This window comes from Panthera tigris, chromosome D4, assembly GCF_018350195.1.
Source record: "Panthera tigris isolate Pti1 chromosome D4, P.tigris_Pti1_mat1.1, whole genome shotgun sequence".
Taxonomy (NCBI): Eukaryota; Metazoa; Chordata; class Mammalia; order Carnivora; family Felidae; genus Panthera; species Panthera tigris.
Window position 1 is genome coordinate 11,954,000 of NC_056672.1, and position 19,467 is coordinate 11,973,466.

General features: G+C 48.4%; 1 protein-coding gene across 2 annotated transcripts in view; it reads right to left on the reverse strand.

Annotated features, from left to right (window-relative positions):
* The window catches only part of APBA1 (amyloid beta precursor protein binding family A member 1), a 207,803-nt gene that overhangs the window by 12,036 nt on the left and 176,300 nt on the right, over positions 1-19,467 (reverse strand). Inside the window, exons 5-10 of one of the 2 annotated variants that reach the window (XM_042965241.1) lie at positions 17,684-17,829; positions 10,286-10,318; positions 9,202-9,288; positions 8,385-8,570; positions 4,617-4,796; positions 1,701-1,913 (exon numbers count right to left, since the gene is read on the reverse strand). In XM_042965241.1, the coding sequence (XP_042821175.1) occupies positions 1,701-1,913; positions 4,617-4,796; positions 8,385-8,570; positions 9,202-9,288; positions 10,286-10,318; positions 17,684-17,829 (845 nt within the window). The remainder of the gene's footprint in view (positions 1-1,700; positions 1,914-4,616; positions 4,797-8,384; positions 8,571-9,201; positions 9,289-10,285; positions 10,319-17,683; positions 17,830-19,467) is intronic. The other variant, XM_042965242.1, reaches the window with a different exon arrangement.

A 19,467-nucleotide genomic window follows, 5' to 3' on the forward strand; every position in this document is an offset into this window, starting at 1 on the left:
ATTAAACATTCATGAGTGAATATGTGCGTTCAAGGTAGGGTCTTTTATAGATATATAATATATATATATATTATATATATATATATATATACACACACACACACACACACACACAATACATACATAATATACATAATATACATAATATATATAGTATATATAATATATAGTATATATATAATATATAGTATACATACAATATATATACAATATATATAAAATATATAATAAATATACTATATATACTATACATAATATATATAATATATATAAACATATAAACATATATATAAATATATACATATATAAATATATATGTGTGTATGTGTGTGTATATATACATACACACACACATGTATACACATATATATATTAAAGGTAGGGTTTTTATATATATATATATATATATATATATATATATATATATATATAATTTTTTTTTTTAAAGTAAGCTCTAACCCAGCATGGGGCTTGAAATCAAGATCCTGAGACCAAGAGTCACATGCTCTACTGACTGAGCCAGCCAGGCGCCCCAAGGTTCTTTAATCTTTAATGTATGTTAAGAAGGGGTAGAGAATTTATTCAAGTCTAAGATGTAACAAAAAGAAATTAAATGAGGTCAAAGAGGACTATTTTTTCTCTGCGAATGATAATCTGTGGAGAAATCAGAATATATCTGTTTCACTAAAAACGAAGAGGCACCCCTCTCTGTCCTAGACGCTTAATTTGACTTCCCACCCTCTGACTGCCCAGCCATGGATGTTGGCTTTTGTGATTTTATTTTGAATAACCATTATATGAATTCATTCACTCTCACAGCCCATATACATGCACACACACGCACACGCACACAGCTATGTTCTAGGTCACAGGCCTTCAGGAAACCTCGAGGGATGAAACGAAGTCATAGAACCCAGTCTGCCTGTGGTGTCACAGTGCTTGGCTTGGAGCTGGGGTCTCTAGATACTGAGGTGAAGGAGAAATGTTCCTCCTGGCCATGCAATCAGCAAGTTCCAATGTGCTCGAGAAACTACACATGGATGTTTCACTTCTTAGAAGAAAATCTAATTTCTTCCTCTCACATATTCCTATTAAAGTTTCATGTGAGTAGCTCTTCTCAGCCTTGAGCAAGAGTGTCTGTTCAGGTTGAACGAGAAGGAATGGCATTCACATGTAAGAAGGAACACACAGCCCGTACCAGGAGTTCCCCCGCTTCTCAGAGCACCTGGCACGTGTGGATCATGTTACATAAGCTCTGGGGGTGGGGGGCACGCTCACTAGGATCACAGCCACGGCCACTGTGAAGGAAACCGTGCTCTCAGACCTGAAGCATTTCCATGATTTGTAACAGGGATGGCCAATCACCTCAAGTACATCTAGCGGATTATCAGCGATTATCTGGATTACTGGGCTGTGGATCTTTGGTGGAGGCTGGGTGCAGGCTTAGGGGAATAGAGTGCTGTGACTGGTTAGTGATGCCTGCGAAGGCACAGACAAGAGAGTGGTGTTATGCGAGTCAAATAGACCGCCTTTGATCAAAAAATGATTTCAGGGAGGAGCCTGTTAAGAGCCTGAGGGCAAGCCCATGCCTTTTGTGTTTGTGTCCTCCTCTGTGCCAGACCCTCAGTTTATGTTCATAGTGCTAATGACTGAAATACAGTCATACTTCATCCTTTTTGGGTTTTCCCATTTCCAGGTACCTTAATAATGCTCTGGCAGGTGGACAGAGGCAAGCCCACCAGGCTGGTGCCATTTATGGACATGATCTGGTCCCCGATATTCAGCTTCCCCGATTTCTCGGCGGGGCCTCCATGCATCATGTTGGCGATGATCACCGTTGGCAAGATGGACCCCCAGCCAGACTCCACAATCACCACACCGAGGATTTCTCCTTTCTGCTTCTCTATGAAGACCTGAAAGGGAAGGAAAAAACAAAACGACAACACTTAGAAAGCCTGAATCAGTAACCCCAGGGTAGTGACACAAATCAAAACTTTTCCCCATTTCCTATCTGGACTCAAGAAAGACATTTCCCTCGGGTGCCTGGGTGGCTTAGTCGGTTAAGTATCTGACTTTGGCTCAGGTCGTGATCTCACAGTTTGTGAATTTGAGCTCTGAATCTGGGTCTGTGCTGATATCTCAGAGCCTGAAGCCTGCTTCAGAATCTGTCCCTCTCTCTGCCCCTCCCCCGCTCATGCTCTCTCTCAAAAATAAACAAAAAACATTACAAAAAAAAAAAAAAAAAAAAAGGAAGACATTTCCCTGAGGTTCCAACCCAAATGAGTCCTGTCTTCTCTTGATTCCATGGCATTTGGTAAGAAACACAGGTCCATATGATTTCTTGTAATTCTCATGCCACATAAGCAATCTTGTCTTGGCAATATAAACACAAAGAGCACCGGGTGCTTTTTTCTGTAGTCCCCAGGGAGGGGGAAAGAGGCTGTGTAGGTGGGGACTTTGGTGGTGCCTTATGGTTTCTGGAAATAGCTTTTGGGTCCTATACACCGGTTGCCCTAGTCCCCAGCGTTTCACAAGTTCTCTCCAACACTGAAGATTCTTGTGTTAAAAATAAATAAATAGACGTTATAGACATTCTCTCTTTGCAAGGAGAAAACTGAGGACGAAGGGGAAAAAAAAATGATGCTGAGCTTATCTCCACCGAAAGGTTGGTCGAGGAAGTGGGAAGGTCATATTTTAGATGGGCATAATTGCTTCCTGGGCAGGGCAGAGAAGACAGGAATCAGTGTTGGTTATCTGCAGTCTCGTAAGATTTGTGAACACTTTCTGGAAGCATCTGACAAAGAGAACGTGTATTTATTTATTCAGATTCGCAGATACACACACACACACACACACACACACACACAGTGGTGGCGGCTGCTGAGCCCTGACAAAGGCTCCTCACAGGCTCATGTCCCTTCTCCTGGCTGCCGAAGCCCACAGCTGGCCGCTTCTCTGGAGAGCTGCCCAGCGGGACACATTCCCTATGATGGGCTGTTCAGTTGTGTCCTCCTCGAAATTCATATTCTCCAGTATCACAGTATGACCTTATCTGGGGGCTCCTGGGTGGCTCAGTCAGTTAAGCATCTAACTTCAGCTCAGGTCATGATCTCACAGTTTGGTATGTGAGTTCGAGCCCCGCGTCCGGCTCCGTGCTGACAGCTCTGAGCCTGGAGCCTGCTTCGGATTCTGTGTGTGTGTGCCTCTCTCTCTCTCTCTCTGCCCCTCCTCCACTCACATTCTGTCTCTGTCTCAAAAATAAATGAACGTTAAAAATAATAAATAAATTTAAAAGAATACGACCTTATTTGGATACAGAATCTTTGCAGAGGCAATCAAGTTAAAATGAGGTCATTAGGGTGGGCCCTAATTCAGTATGACTGGTGTCCTTACAGGAGGGGAAAGTTTGGACACAGACACACACGCACATAGGGGAAGATGATGTACAGACACAGGGATAAGACAGTCATTTCTAAGCCAAGGTGGGGGGTCTGGGACACACCCTTCCCCCACAGCTCTCAGGAGGAACCGACCCTGCGGACAACTTGATTTTGGACCGCTAGCCTCCAGAACTTCGACGTTTTTTTGTTGAAGAAACCCAGTCTGAAGTACTCTGTTAAGGCAGCCCAAATACACGGATCCACCCTCCTCCAAACTTGGTCAGTCAACGACTGACCAACACAGGGTACAAATGTCTGCCAAATCCTTTGGCCCAAGGTGGGACAAGTCTTCCCTGTGACCCAGGGCTTCCTTTGGATCAGAATGAAGCTCATCTCCAGCAAGGCCACATTTCTCTAAGCTTAGCGTCCCTACCACCCTGCTGCCCACACTCACTTTTTCCTGAGGGATTTCCTCCCCAAATCCCTTGAACAAGAATCCCTGCCTCAGGCTCTGCTTCTAGGGAACAGAGGACACCAAACCTACATCGGTGGATAAAAAGAGCCCTTTCTAATACAGTACTTTGTATCTCCTTGGGGAAGCCGAGCCCCTGGACTAGACTTTGAAGACACCCAGTTCCGACCTGAGCCCTGGGGGGGCCTCTTCCACACAGACCCCATGCTCCAGCCATGCTGTCTCATTCATGGCCCCCCAGACAGCTCCAGGCTTCTGTACTTTGGCCCAGCTCTCTGCAGTCTTTTACACTTTCCAAAGAATACCCAGACCTCCAGCCCAGCTCCAATGGCTACATTTTCCTCCAGACACTCCTGCAAAGCTCCGTCTGAAGCAACAGGCCGCCCCTGGAGGAGCACAGAGTCTGTCACCTGAGACCCGACATCTCCATTCTCACAGCGGTCTTTGACCAGTGCTTGTGCTCAATACCATCACTAAACTTTTCTGTGCCGTTTCTGAGACGGTGGGCTTGGGAAGGCGGGGAACGGGTCCTGTTCACCTCTGGAACCCACCCCAACTCTCGCTCAGGACTGCCCGGCGCAGAGGACGGTCCACCTTGGTGACAGGCCCTCACGAGAGGGGAGCAGGAGTCGGGCCTGAGTCCCCGGCAACGTCCCGCCGATGACGCGCTCCTCCCTCAACCGTCCCACCTTCCCTCCCCGGCAGGGCTGCCCCCGCACTCCTGGGGCTCCTGCCCCTCCGGCCGAGCTCAGAGAAATACCTACATCTTTGCAGTTTTCCGACTTGGAGAAGTGGATGAGGTCGTCGTTGTACATGTCCTGGGTGTTGAGCAGATCACTGTACTCCTTCTGGCTGAGGTCTTCAGGGTTAATCCCGTTGGCCCTGAGGAATTCCTGGTATGCCACGCTGAAGGCCTGCCCGATGGACTGTGCGATCAGCTGGGCCTGGACGGTAGCCGGAGAGGGAAGACAGAGGTCAACGAGCAAGCCCTGCTGGCCAAAGTGCCCGGGTCCCTGCAGGACCGGGAGCCCCAGGCATCAGCCGGGCCGGTGGGTCGACACGCGGCACCAACCCCTGCGAGGGGCCGTTCCCAGAATGACTAGGGACGTGTTTCACTATGACGGTGATCACAAGGGAGCCACCGGCATCCAGTGAACAGGAGTCAGGGCTGCCGGACCCACTGCCACGAAGAGGACGGTCCTGCCCAAAGATGAGCCACTCTACACCCTGAACAACCCCGAGCCCACCGGACGCTTGTATCCATGGACCACCCGGATCAAACCATCTGAGTCCAGGGTGCCTCTTCAACTTATGTAGAACACAAAGGCATTAACTGCACGGTTCTAGTTCATGTGGAAGGTTCCGAGCACACAGCTGCTATGTTAAGTGAGAGAAGATGATGACTGCTTCGTCCAGCATTTTCCCCAAGACGTAAGCTTCAAGATTTTGGAAAATCATTAGCAGCAACGCTATCGGTGGTTATCTGGGTGGCCAGCAAATCACATCGCCAGCAGCCTGTGTACCTGCTGCACACTGAGGGCATTCTGCATGAGGGTGGGGCCCGTCTACACGTCCATGTTCCTACTGAGCTCTCAATTCAAAAGGTCAAATAAGAAGGGTTTCCAACATTCAGCTAAACGCTATGTCGGTGTAAGCATGGGACGGCTCTGCGATTCCTTCTGGAATGGCCGGGCCTGAGCATCGACAGGCTGTAGTAAGTACAATTTTATTTGGGCTTGCTTTCCTTTAATTTTCCTTTGCATTCCATTTATGGCAACGCTTTAGTCTGTGGACAAATTTTCAAAGGGGGAGGTTCTATTACCTATGAATTTTATTTCAGGACGGTAACGGCACCACAAAATATCTGTAGTAGGAAGGGGGTTCTGGGTCCCGCGGAGTTGGAAACCCTGATCAAGCCCAACCTGTAGTTTCCAGGTGAGGAGGCTGAGGCCCAGAGACGTGAAGGAACTTGCTCAAGGTCACACAGCTCACGGGGCAGGAACTGTGCTTCCGTAGGTTCTTTCTTGGCAGCCTCTCCCTGCATTAATTCACCCACACTATGAATTCAGCTCGCTGGCTGCCACCAGCATTTCTCACGTGCCTGTGCTTCACTCAGCACTAGCCAAGGACCGTGACAGCAGTCCTCGCCTCTAGCCTGTGACTGACGGGAGCACGATAGTGCCACGGGCCCTCATCCTAAGCTCTCGAGACCATGTTTCAGAATTTAGAAAATTTTGGATTTTAGAAAGGCAACAGGGTGCATGTATCACACATGGTCTAAAAACCCCATTGGAACCCGGGGAATTGCCCTGTAGCCAACAGTAATATTCCTGCAGCAAAATGGAGAAGATTCATGGTAAGCTGGAAAAATCCTAGACATGGTCTCATGGCAGTCCCGGATAGGCTTATCAGCCCATGGACTACAAAAACCCCTTTTGCTTCTCGAAGCCCTTTAGACTTGGGAACTATGGGTCTGTTTCATCGCCCCCGTTGGACAGGCAGGGAACAGAGGCTGAAAGGTGAAGGTAGCAGTTTAGCTAAAAGCAGCTGATGAACACTGAAATCGGAACCTCCTATGGTGGCTGGCTGTAGACAAAGAAATGCTTCACTTTTCTCACTCTGTGAATCTGGTGACTTCACACGCACAAGTCATGAACAACGAGGACCGCCGCCCAGTGTCCTGAGTAAAACCGGGAGCGAGGCATCACTACAGGCACGAGAGGCACATGTGGACGGATGACTGGAAAAATGGCAGCACGCGTGCCGTTACTGACGGAGGCCCCTGGCAGATGCACAGGCTGCTGCTGTGTGCGTGCCTGTCTCCCGGGGCCACACGGCAGCCCGTGGGGGAGATGCTGTCATTTTACACAAGCTTGGGGGCCTCACAGCCTGTAGGTGGAGGCAGGATCCAGATCCAGCTTTCTCGGCTCTGGAGTCAATGCTCTTCTGTCCTTTGCTTCAGAAGCAAAGGGGGTAAAATAAGATTGCTGGGTCCGCTCTTGTCACACCTCTTGCTTCCTCATTCCTTTCATCATCTTCCCAGAAGCCTGCACAAAAAGGGACCCCCTCCTTAGGAGCTCAGAGCCAGCTGGGGGCAGCAGAGGGTCACGTGGGCATCCACATGCCTGGGGAGGGGTGCAGAGCTAACTCCACCTTTCCAGCCTGACTGCAGGACACTCGAGCCTTAAGCTTCCAAGTGTCACTTCCGAAACTTTGAGAAACTTCCAGAACTCATTTTCTCCCCGTCTGCATGCTTGGCCTCCAGCTTTCAAGGAATACCGGGGAGGATGGCTGCCTTCTCAGCGATCTCGTCCCTAGGGGGCTGTATTCTAGGGAACCAGACCAGCGGACGATGGTTCAGAGAGCGTGAGCGTCTCCACTCCCTGTGGCTGAAGCCCCGGGGAAGAGCAGCTGGCCTTGGACTCCTAACTTCTTGCAGGAAGGCAATTTACTGCAGCTAGATGAACACCCTCCTGGAGAAAAATGGCCTCATTTAAGGAGCCAAGGCTCCCACAGGCAATTTTCTTTAGCTAAGGGCTCTCTGCTCAACATGAGTAACAGTGCTTATGCCGCTGTGGCGGGAGGAAAATCAGCACAATGATGCGGACACAGCCCCACTGGGGGGGGGGGGGCGCTCTATGGTTCCAGACCTTCATCACGGGGCCATGGCCCCTGGCCCTGAAGGGAGCTTCTAAGACCTGCCAAGCTTGAGGAGAAGCCAGATGCCTACGAAGCTTGAAGCCCAGAGGCCTCCCCAGCAGTTCCAGGGATGCCTGGGGGAAGAAGGCCCAAGGGAGGAAGGGGCCCTGCCTCTGCGGTGAATGAATTTTCTCCGTTGACTGTGATGCCTGGGAAGATGGGGGTTAGGACTCACTGGCTTGGTGACAGGAGGAGCTGCTGGTTTTCGTGAGGACGGAGAGCTGGCAGGCAGTGCTCCAGCCGCTGGCGGGGGTGGGGAGGTAGGAGCAGGAATCCTAACTGTCCTGTGGTCTAGAGGGCGATCCTACACAACCGAGAATGGTCCTCCCCAAATGCCCTCATGCCCAGGAGGCATGCGCTTGGGGCCCTCATGGGTCTGACTGCTTTCCTTCTCCTCTTTCCCCTCATTCTAAGCCATCCTCAAACTATACCAGCGGGCCCCTACCTCAGGGCCTTTGCACTTGCTCTTTTATTAGTCTCAGTTGATGCAGGTCTCTCTTCAAATGTCACTTCCTCAGACAAGGCTCTGTTGATTATCCTACCTGAAATAGCTCCTGTCCTGGCTTTATTTTTCCTTACAGAACTTCTGGCTATCTAGCTTAAGTACATTTATCTATTTATTTTCTATCTCCCTATGAGCATCATACTGAATACCTTGTCTGTTTATTCAGCCTTGTATCCCTAAAACAGTGCTTGACACATAGTAGGTGCTCAACATATATGTGCTTCATGTATGATTGAGACCGACTCAGGTTCTGAGAAAGAGAGAGAATCTGGCCCACCCAAAGGCAGCCCAGGTCACCCAGGGGGGAGATCCGGGGAGGCATCCTTACATCCTCAGACTCAAAGACGTGGCATATCATCTTGTACTGCCTTTTTCCATCCTGGGATGGGTGGGAGGCTTCCACATTCTCCTGGGAGTTGGAGCGGGGCATCCGCCTGCGGGCCATCAGTACGACGATGTTCCCGATGTCTGCTATATAGGAAATGGTCCTCAGAGGGTGGTCCATCATCGTCTCCTGGAGGGCATAAGGGAGAGGATGCTGAGTCGAGAGCAGCATCTAATGGCCCGTCAGAGAGTCTGTCACCCCACAGCCCGGCCAAGTGCAGTCCCCGTGTGGCAGGTGGGGGGTGGGGGCTGGGTTCAAAGGCTGCTGCCAGATTTACATGCACCCACTCAGGCCTGGGGGCAGTTCCTTGGACTAACAATGACCCAGAGCAAGAAGGGGTCTGTGGCATGTGAAATAAAACGTTCAGTCGTTTTACAACCAGTAGAATCTCTGGTGGAGAAGTTCAAAGAATAAAATATCCACACGTGATGATTGCATTGTGCGTGCGTGTGTGTATGTGTACATGTGATTTTAAATAAAATTTTGTAAAAGGAGAATCTGTTCAAGGTCACGAATCTTCTCGTGAAAACTTATGAGAAGGATTTGCAAACAGCATCCACGGCTTATTTTTTCCTTAGATCTTCAAGGAAACGGTCCCAGAGCACCACAGGCCCCTCCCCCGCAGCGGGCGCCGCAGACACAGCCTTCTAGTTTGTTTGGAAGCCAGCAGCTGAGGACAGGGGACCTACGGACATGGGCACAGGCTCGGAGTGGCCACGCTGGGAACTTCACCCGGGAAGGGTGGCCGGCCAGCTAATACCTGTGTGTCGGCATTCAGTACTTTGATTCTCTGGGTAGAAATGAAGAGATCCACCTCTGTCATCGGCTGAGATTCGCCTTCGGGAGCCTGAGAAGAAAGATGCACCAAGGGAAAGCTTAACGCCTCACCCTGACTCGAGGGCACAGGAGCAAGGTTAGCTCACACACAGAGGCACTGAGACACAGTCACCAGAACGGCAGGGCTGACTCCAGATTGCGACTGCCAAAGCAGAAGGGACCACAGAGGTCGGACTCACGAACGAGGGTGAGCATTGCCGGTTAAGGGGGAAGACGCCCAATCCCCTCTGCTTCTCCCCCTACAGAAGAAGGGTGTGACTCTGGGAAGGATGGTCGTGAACTGCCCTTTCTACAAGGCTTTTGGAACCCAACGGACTGAAGAATAAGGGCAAGTGACCCACACCCCGAGACCTTGGAGAAGTCAGAGTGTCTGCCCCTGTTCAAGTGATGGGGGACAATGTTTACAGCAGGAGCAGTCATTTGGATGCAGTTCTGGTAAAAGGGTCTTCACATTCGCACATCATCACAGCGACACAGAAGCCGTACCCACTCCTGAAGCCACCCCATTAAGGAGGAGCCCCAGATGCCTCAACACCCCATAGGTAGCCCACAAGCACCTAGAAGCTTGATAACCAAACAAACACATCCGTCTCGTTCACTTAGGGTTTAAGTCCGCACAGTGTGGTTATTAGCGAGTTTTCTTTTTTGCATCCAGCAATCTGACAAATCCACAAGTCAAACGTGACTGTAATTGAACAGACCCAAGTCCCTGCCACATGAATGCTCCTGAAGGGTGGGAACTTTCACACTCCTGTAGGATTCATTTAGCATCTCCAATCCGCTGCCTGTTGTCTCTCTGATGTGAAATGGCTCATGAGCAACAGAAAACAGCCACTTTGGGCAACTCAGTTTTGAGAAACGTTGGCTAATGGGGCGGTTCAAAAAGAAATCTGAACGAAAACTTGCTGGATGCAGAAAACAAAAACACAAAATAATAAAAAGGCAAAACGTAAATAAATGAAAAGAACAGGCATAACACCAAGCTGATGACGTTATTTGTACTGCACCTTCTTTCTGCTTTTGGCTAATTTCTGGGCCATCTGCTTAGCATGGAAACAGAGACAGGAGAACAGTTAGAAAAGAATTTGCAGAGACTCAAAGCCAAAAAGGGAATTGACAAACTAGTATCAATAGTGCATAAAGCATTTCTGTGACAGGAGAACTGACTTTAAAAAAATCCTGGTCTACAGACAATTTCCTAACTCACGATTTCGTAGGTGGCAGGGGCCGTAGGAGGAAGGAAATGGATGGAGGTGCTTTTTCTATGTAACTGAAATCGCTGCTTTCAAAGAACCAACTTGGTTCTGTTGATTTTCTTTATAGTACGCCTGTTGGCTACTTCCTTGATTTCAACCTACATCTGAATTTCCTTTTACTTTCTTTGGATTACATTTGATTTCTTTTTTCTAGCTTCCTGAGATGAAAATTTAAAGGACAGATCTTTACACTTGTTTTTTCCCCAATACATTTATTTAAAGCTGTGAATCTCCCTCCAAGCACTGCATTAGCTGTATCCACAAATTTGTCATATTCCAATCTAATTATCCCTTCAAAATGTTTTCTAATTTCCACCGTGAGTTTTCCCTTGAACTTTGGATTATTTAGAGTTGTGTTATTAATTTTAATACATTTGGGGATTTTCTAGTTTTCTTTTTGTTACTTATTTCTGAATTAATTCCACTGTGGTCAGAGAACATACTGAACGTGCTGGGTTCTTAGCCCTATGATCCAGAACATGACGGACTGTGGTGAATGTCAGGTGGACTTCAAAAGATGCATTCTTCAGTTGTTGGGAATAGTGTTCTACCAATATCAATGAGGTCATTAGGTTGGTTAAGGGTACAGTTTAAATCTTCTGTGTGCTGCCTGATATTTTTGTTTGTTCTAAAATTTACTGAGAGAGGTGTGTTAAAATCTCCAGCTGTTACTATGGATTTGTCCCTCTCTCCTTTTCGTTCTGCTAATATTTGCTTTATCTGTTTTTATATCTGTGTTATAGGGTACATACAGATTTAAGGTACTTGTGTCTTTCTGTTGGATTCATCTTTTTATTGTTCATCTCTAGTAATAATTCTTGCCTTAAATTTGTGTACTATTAATACAGCCTATTCCTAACTAGAAATAGATTAACATTCGTCCCCCCACCTTTTCTCATAAGTAAAAGAGAACACAGTTGATTAAAAAAGAGAGACAGACTGCAGCCAGATTGTCTAAAACTGAATCCCCGCTCTGCGACCTACTAGCTGCGTGACTTGGAGCGAGCCGCTTCATGTCTCTGTGCCTCAGTTTCCTCATCTGTAAAATGAGGATAAAAACAGTATCTACCACATAGGGCTGTTGTGAGGATAAAATAAACGTGTGCAAAGCTCTTAGAACAGTGTCTGGTGTATTACGAGCGCTACATTTGTGTTGGATGTTACAGGATTATGATTTACCTACGTCAGAATGTAATTTCTTGGCTCTTGGTAAGGCTTGCTGGATATACACAGATCCTGTACAAATAACGGTGAGTCAATGGCCAAACCACGCACGCTGTTGTGGTGACGGGGGTGGGTGGAGGACTGTCTGCTCTCTCATACTCCTTCGTACTCACCTGGGGAAAAGCCCTTTTGCTCCCAGCGGCACGTCTCTAGTTCATTAATGAGTCAAACGGGGGTGTCTGTTCTATCTCACTGGAGAGAAACCAGATGAGTCGGCCATCCAAACACCAAGTACCTCATCTCTGGTGCGGCCAGGAAACTAGGGCAGCCCTCCTCTCCCCCCCAACCCCACAGCTCTTCCTGGCGGCCACGAATTCATGGTGAACAGTCTGCTCTGGCAAAGTCAGAAGGCAGCAAGCGCAAGGGGGTATCGTAACTGCTGCGTGCGATGGTGGGCGTGTGACCGCGTCTGAGGAGTGGCCCTGTGCCGATGCTCCACCAGACCATGCTGATTTCTATGTGGGATCCGACAGTCCCATGCGGGGGCGGGGGGGTGTTCTCATCTGCATCGGCTGCCATCCTCATGATAAATGACCACTGTGAGATCCTCACGTGCATGTGTTTGTTCTACCACTCTCCCTGAAATTATCTGGCCGGCATATAAGAATTTGTGATATTCTCGATACCAAAACCTAACAGCTGTGGGACGGGTCAACATTCTTCGCTGTAAGGAGCAGGGATCTGAAAGGGTCCTCCTCTCAGAGGAAACTAAGTCTGCTGCCAATGGAATAACCACACTTTTTTTTTTTTTTTTTAACTGGGATGGTTGATGAAGAAAGAGAACCCAAATGGCCAACCGAGTTTCATGAAAGGCATCCTGACATAATTTCTATGAAGCGAAGGAGATTTTATGCACCTAAAGTAATACCAGGTGCTCAACCACACGTGCTGCTCAGGTGTCCTGAAACCAATTCTAATCTGAACTTTACACACGACACGCGGGAGACGGTCGGGTCCGGAATGAGAAATGGCAGTAGCAGAGGAGCCCGAGGGGACTAGAAGGCCTGCGTGCGTCGTAAAGCAGTGAGTGACAGCATCCCTTGCAATCCTCGTGATTCACGGGACCGACTGCGGCTTGCCCCTCAGTAAGCTGTGGCACCAGGGACATAAACCGTGGAACCGTCACTCACCCTCTCACTCTGCGAGGCGTGTTTACTGTCGTTAAGACTCTCGAGGTCAGTCATGCTGGGGATCCTCCGGACTCTTCTAGCTTTTCTTTCCCCAGCTGACGTCTACGGGGCACTCGCTAGGTGCCACGTCCTTCTGAGCAGCTCACGTGTGTCGCAGTGCGAAAGCTTTGGGCCACCCTGTGAGGTGCCTACCGTACTCTCCTCTTGCAGAAGCGGCAACTGAGGCACAGAGAGGCTAATTAACACGCTCAAGGGCGCTCAGCTGTTAAGAGGCAGGACAGAGATCGCAGCCCCTGAAATCTCACTCTACTCTCCAAACTACTAGTCGTGCACCTCGGGCAAGCGTCTCAGCTGTAAACCTCTCAGTGTGTCAGTGAAGAGGGCTGATCATACCCACCTCACAGGATTTCCCACCCCCTTCATTTTGAGGAGTAAATGAGATCAGTGTATGTGAAGGACGTGCCCCAAGTGCTCATATACCCTTTTCACGTTAATCACAGGCTTCTTTGAGTCACGTGGGAAATCACGTGGCTTGCACAAAGCCTCACTGGTAGAGATTTTCATTCCACAACGAAGTCCTGATTGTTGACGGTTAAAGAAAACCTTTCCAGGAAAGAACAGAAAAATCTCATCTTTTTGGGACAAGCCAGGGAAGACAAACATGAGAATGGGTGATAATGAGAGCTCCTGAAAAAAGCACAGCAAAAAACATCCAACGCCATTTGTGAGTCAAGGACGCGAGCTTCACAAATGTGGGAAGGATGGAGACATGTATGCCCCGTCCCGCGTGGACGTGAAGCAGTTTCCGGGGCTCAGGGAAGGGCCCGGCAGGCCAGCCCGTCTTCCGGCCGAAGGGCAGCGAGCAAGAGGGTGGAGTGAGGCATGGATGCAGCGGAGAGAAAGGAAGACGGGGTTCCAGCCGTGATGGCTTCAAGGCTGGGTCTCCAGGCAGGGTCAAGGCACGGCTCCCACACTGTGGGACGAATGGGGCGTCTCTATCTACGGTGCTAGAGACACTGACAGCACGTAGGGCAGAAGTTACTCCCAAAACGTGTTCCAGAGAATCTCAGCGGCACGACTTTCAACAGGCACCCCACAGCGATAACGACGGGAGTTTCTGGTTAAACAAGGTGAATGAGGTCTCCTTAGTACAGGACTTCTCAAAATCTTAGATAGGAGAACGTATGTGGCAAATTCAAAAAAAGGGATCTATTTTGCGGCGTTTCTTGAGCTAATGTGCCGACAGAACCTCATCGGCGGGAGGCACGCAGCGTGATTGGGATGCCCCAGAGCACAGAGAAAAGATGCTCCATGAGGATGGTCTACCCCTGTGTTGGACAGTGGTCCCCAAATTACAGTGTACCTTAGAATCTCCCTGAGGGCTAATGAAAACACAGATTCCTGGGCCCTACCTGCCCCCCACCGTGAATTTCGGACTGGGGTGAGCCTGAGAATCTGCATTTCTAACAAGTTCCCAGGTGGTCCTGATGCTGCTGGTTAAGGAATCCCATTTTGAGAACTACCTCTTTAATGCATTCCTTAGTCGTACGGGGGCTTCCTAAAAGGATATTTCTTCTCAGAAATGACGAACAACAAAGGCAGAAAGGATACATTAGGGAGGGTCCAAAGATGGAAAAAAAAAAAAAACTTAAGAAAAATGGCAGATGTCTTCTAATTCTGATGTTGCATTTAGATCCACCTTATTTATTACATTTTGATAGACGGAAAGGCTTTTAATTTCAGATTCCTCAACCTGCCTTGAATTACTGTTACTTAACCAACCGTCTTGGTTCCCTTATTAGACTGCAAGTTTCTCAAGGTCAAGGATTGGGTCTTGGTTAGTTTTTATCTCCTGAGATGCCTCTCACAAGGGTCTGTAGAGGAACAGTTTGCTTTCTGAGCCAAATTCCTTTGTTTTCCTCTCACGTTAACTAGAAAATTTCGGGCCAAACCACAACTCCAAATTCTCTCCCCATTTGGCAAATAAATTTATAAATTCTTCAAGAAAATATTAATTCTGCAAACTCCAAGTGTGAGTCAATGAGCACCACAACAGACCCCCAGGAGGGAAGTTAAAGACAGTTCTGAAAGCCCAGCTTCAGGTTTGGTGTTTGCTCAGAGTTAAAGTACCACAGACACCAGGGCCACCCAAGACTCATGGTGAGGAAGGTCTCACCCACACCCACTGGTCAAACTCTGTAGGCAGAGGAAAGAAAGAGGGGTAAGATGGGGGTCCCCATGGGGAAGAAGGGAAGGAAAAGGAATCAGAAACAGAGGAGGAAACCCCTCTTGGTTCAGATGACACATCAAGGTAGAAATCACTTATCAGTTTGTCCTGAGGATACTGCTAAACGGATTTCCAAATAAATCCACACATTTTCCTCTTTCTTTCCTTCCTTTCCTGGACACTGTCAAATCTGTAGCTACCTTCCTCTCTGCATCTTTATAGAGGTGGCCTAGAATGACTCATTCCTGAAAGGTCAGCCTCTCTTTAGGAAACAGGGTGGCACCACATCCCTTACAGAAAGGGGTCTCCTACACGCATGTGCGGGCCCACAGTGCAGGCGCCCGCGAGACCATCCCCACTGATCCAGAGAAATGCTCTAGGTGCCCTGGTTCCCTCTATGAAATCTCAGGGCACATCCTGACACAGTAGCTTTCTAGAGGAGTGCAGAAATAAACCATGGGTCTGTGCCCCTAGCATTTGAAAAAGCATCAGGCTGGGGGTCAAGTCAAACAACTTGACGGGCATTTAAATTGAGGTAAAAGGAATAGGAGGCAGAATATATTTAATGACAGGCAACAGCCCCTTCAGATGCACAGAAGCACATCGCAAAGATGATACTTACAAATGAAATGTAACCATTTAACTTTACCACTCTATAATGAATTCCTTACACTACAATAATTTGCTGTAAAAAATAAATATATGTGTACCAGATGTCTGCTCTGCTCTAGGCAGGTCTAAAATGGATTTATAACCAGACAGCCTCATCTTGCTTGTTATGATCAACAAAACCGTCTAATTTTTTTGATTCAAATCAACCGTGGAACTTCTGGATACCGATCCTTTGAAGCCTCAAAGCGAACCTTCTGGTTTCTTATCAGGGAGGCTGGACTTTAAGAAGGGAAAACCGCGCTCTAGGACCTCACTGCGGAAATCGGAAGCTGTAATTCACAGCAAGCTGGGTCGTGGCCGGGCTCTGGCTCGGGGGGCCACAGCACACGCTGAGCACGCCTTAACGTTCTGGGGATGTGCCTGCTCCCTTCCTCCAGGTCACATGTCACAGGGCAGTGGAAAGAGATACACTATCTGTGGGACTCAATGGCTCCCACTCAGGAGACCGATAACCAAGGTGCCCAGTATGATACCCTAACCTGAACGTGTGTGAAACCTGGATGGACAGAAGGCGGGAGAACTCATCTCAAAACAGCACAGTTTTGCCCTGCGGACCTTCAGGGCTCCTCTGGGGGCGGGCTGTTGCTCTGTTCTGAAGGAGTCACGTGAATGGGCTGTGGTGGTGCTCCCTGACAGGGGCTGAGGGGTGCTCTGGCGTTCTGTGGGAGTTACATCTGTATGCTGTCCACCTGCATCCAACACCTGCCCTCCTGCTCAGGTACACCCTGCACCCTTACTGGCTCGATTCACTTCTCACTGGTGCTGCGGAGCCCGAGGGCAAGGCTCTCCCTCTATACACTGCTGTTTTCTCTTCCTTCCGGAGACCTTGCCCAGCCTTGCACACGCAAGTGCTCAAGAAGTCCTTTCTCCTGGATTAAGGACCCTAAGTGACTGGCCTACACTTGTTCTTCTTTCTCTTTCCACGCTGCCCCCGCGACACCAGGAGGTAACCGGGGCACGTGTGCACACGACCACACAGGAAAGGGAAGGGTTCCTTGAGGAGGAATGGGATTTTGACCGGCTGAAGCTGGACAGAACCAAATCCGGGGAGTCCTAACCTGTTCCAACTTGCTGGAAATACCTGGTTCTGGGTTTCGGTGGTGCTGGTATCCCCGGGGCTCCAGGTGGACTGGCCTTGTGGCCCCAGCATGGCTGCCCAGTGGTTCTAGGTGCTGGTGGTGCTTACTGGCACCAGAAGTGTCCCTGGAGCCCTAGGTCTGTCCATGATTCCAGGTGGCGCTGGCATCATGGTGGAGATTCTAGAGCTCGGCATTTCCATTGGGATCAAACCAGTTCTAGCTGGCTCAAAGTGGTTGTGAATGGTTTCAACCAGATGCAAGTCGTTCTTGCTGGATCAAAACAGGCTTGCTCCTTTTAAATCTTGATAAGGCAGATCCCAATCGGTCATGACTGGCTCAAGCCTGTTTAAACACTGGGCTAGCTACCTCGTCATGGTTAGATTTGATCCAACGGCTCCCTGCGCCTGGAGCAAACCAGTTCAATCTAGCCTGAGCAGGATCAGCTGGCTCAAAAGCAGGAGGCTGAGTCTGAACCACGCCTGTAACACGAAGTGTTCAAGTCACTGACTGCGACGTGCGTGAAAATCCAGGGATAAAGCTCTCGTGCCGGAGAGGTGACGCTCAAAATGACATCGTTCCTCATGCTACCAGCTTTCCAAAGTTTAGGATCATATGTGCTTTTTCTTAAGACTGGCCATTGAGAACACCCCAAGTATACAGCATTTATCCAAAAGGACTCAGGCACACCTTTTTTCTGTTGGCAGGTACACCATCCCAATCCGCTCTCTCCTACACTTGGGACTAGATATGCATGAGGTACGGGGGAGACCACCGTGGACGGCTCAGGCCACCACACCCACCCCCAGCACCCCCTTACCTTGATCCTGCTCACGGCTTCCTGGGCCTGCATCATGCGCACGTTTTTGGAAGGAGTTTTGTCTGAGAGCAGCTGGGTGGAGCCAAGGTAATTGGCAGCAAAAATGATCCCATCGATCAAGTCTTCGGGGTCACAGGGTCCGGGAACTGGAACACACAGAGCCGCAGGGGTGAGTGAAGCCACCCTGGGGTGGGCCCAACAAATCGTTGACCGCACAAGCACCCTCCCCGACCGCTCAGTGCCAGCACAGGTGGCCCCCGAGGTGGAGACCTTGAGCAGGTGCATCACCCTGCCAGTCCAAGGCACCTCTCCGGGTCTGCCTTCACTCACACCTTGTTTTCAAAGGGAAGAAACAATTTCTTCTTCATCCACTTTACCCAGGCCATTTACTGGGAGAAACGATGTGTTTATTTAAATATGAAACATACAACTCAGTGACAAAGGATGTTGCTTTTCCTGTTAGACTGGGAGCCCTTTGGGGACAAAAGACCATGTCATGTTCGTCTTTGGCTCACGTGTCTAATCAGTGCCTGTCACCCAGGGGGCATCAAATAAATGTTTGCCAGACAAATGGTTAGGTGAGCAGGAGGCCGCTTTACTAGAAAACCTCATTTTAAAGCACCACGTTCACATCTCTCCCTTCCACTTTATGCATAATGGGGAAAAAAAAATCTTACCAATCGGAAAAATGGGCATTTGTTTGAGAAGGTCTGGATCCCTAGAATGGCCTCTGACCCCAGCTCTGTGAGGCAGATGACATTACCCTGAGTCCCCTGATGTCAACCTTGCTGACGTACAGGCTGTGGTGTCCCCAGCTTGCAGCCACACACGGATCAATTCCAAGGAAAATCAGAATTTTCTGTTCTCACTGACCAGCCTTTTAAATTAAACCTTACTTTTAACATATTTAAAATGGGGGCATCTGATTCTAACCATCATCACCTGCAAACCCTACTTGAGATTAAAACATGTCTGGGACTAATAAATGACTTGAGAACAGATGCACAAAGAAAGGCGTTTTAATTCTGCAGTGAAAAACATATGTATTTTCTTTGGCTTGAATGCCATATTTGGGGAGATTAAAATATACATTTTTAACCTACTGTTAAAACCCCAGGCTCTTAAATTAGATAACTGGCAAAGGAAACAATTTGCTTTTTCCTTTTGGAAAGCTAATCTGAAATGATTTTTATTTTTATCCCTCAACATCGAGCTCATCTTGAGCTTAACCAGCTGCTTCCCATGGATAAGCTACTTATCAGAGTTCAGTCTTAAAACAATCTTATCGTTTTCCTAAAGCCAAGGTGGTGGCTGACACAAAGAAATTAACAGCATTTTAGGAAAGGCCTTCACCAAGCATCTGCTTAGTCCATAAATAAGGAAACGTGTTATATTCTCGATCTTTCCAAGAAAGGCTTCTGGCGAGTGATACTCAGCCAAACCGGCCTCAACTATGTGCCAGTGGTTCACCTTCTTCTCCAAGGTCACAGACTTCCCCGTGCTGAAACTTTCATAGAGGTGAGAAGGATTCAGGGTATTTGCCACATACAGTTTTAGTTGTCCAGCTGGGAAGCACTACTCTAAAATAATACATGGACGGGTTTGGAACCTACATTACACTTTGTAAAAAAGTAAAAGATTATCAGTCTCCTATCATAAATTCCCGTGCGGGGTTTACAGTGTTAAACATAATCATGTTTGCCCAAACAGGCATTGAGCAAAAAGATCTCATCTGGGATAGTAACTTTTAAAAACCTTCCATTTATTTTGTGAAAATAATGAAT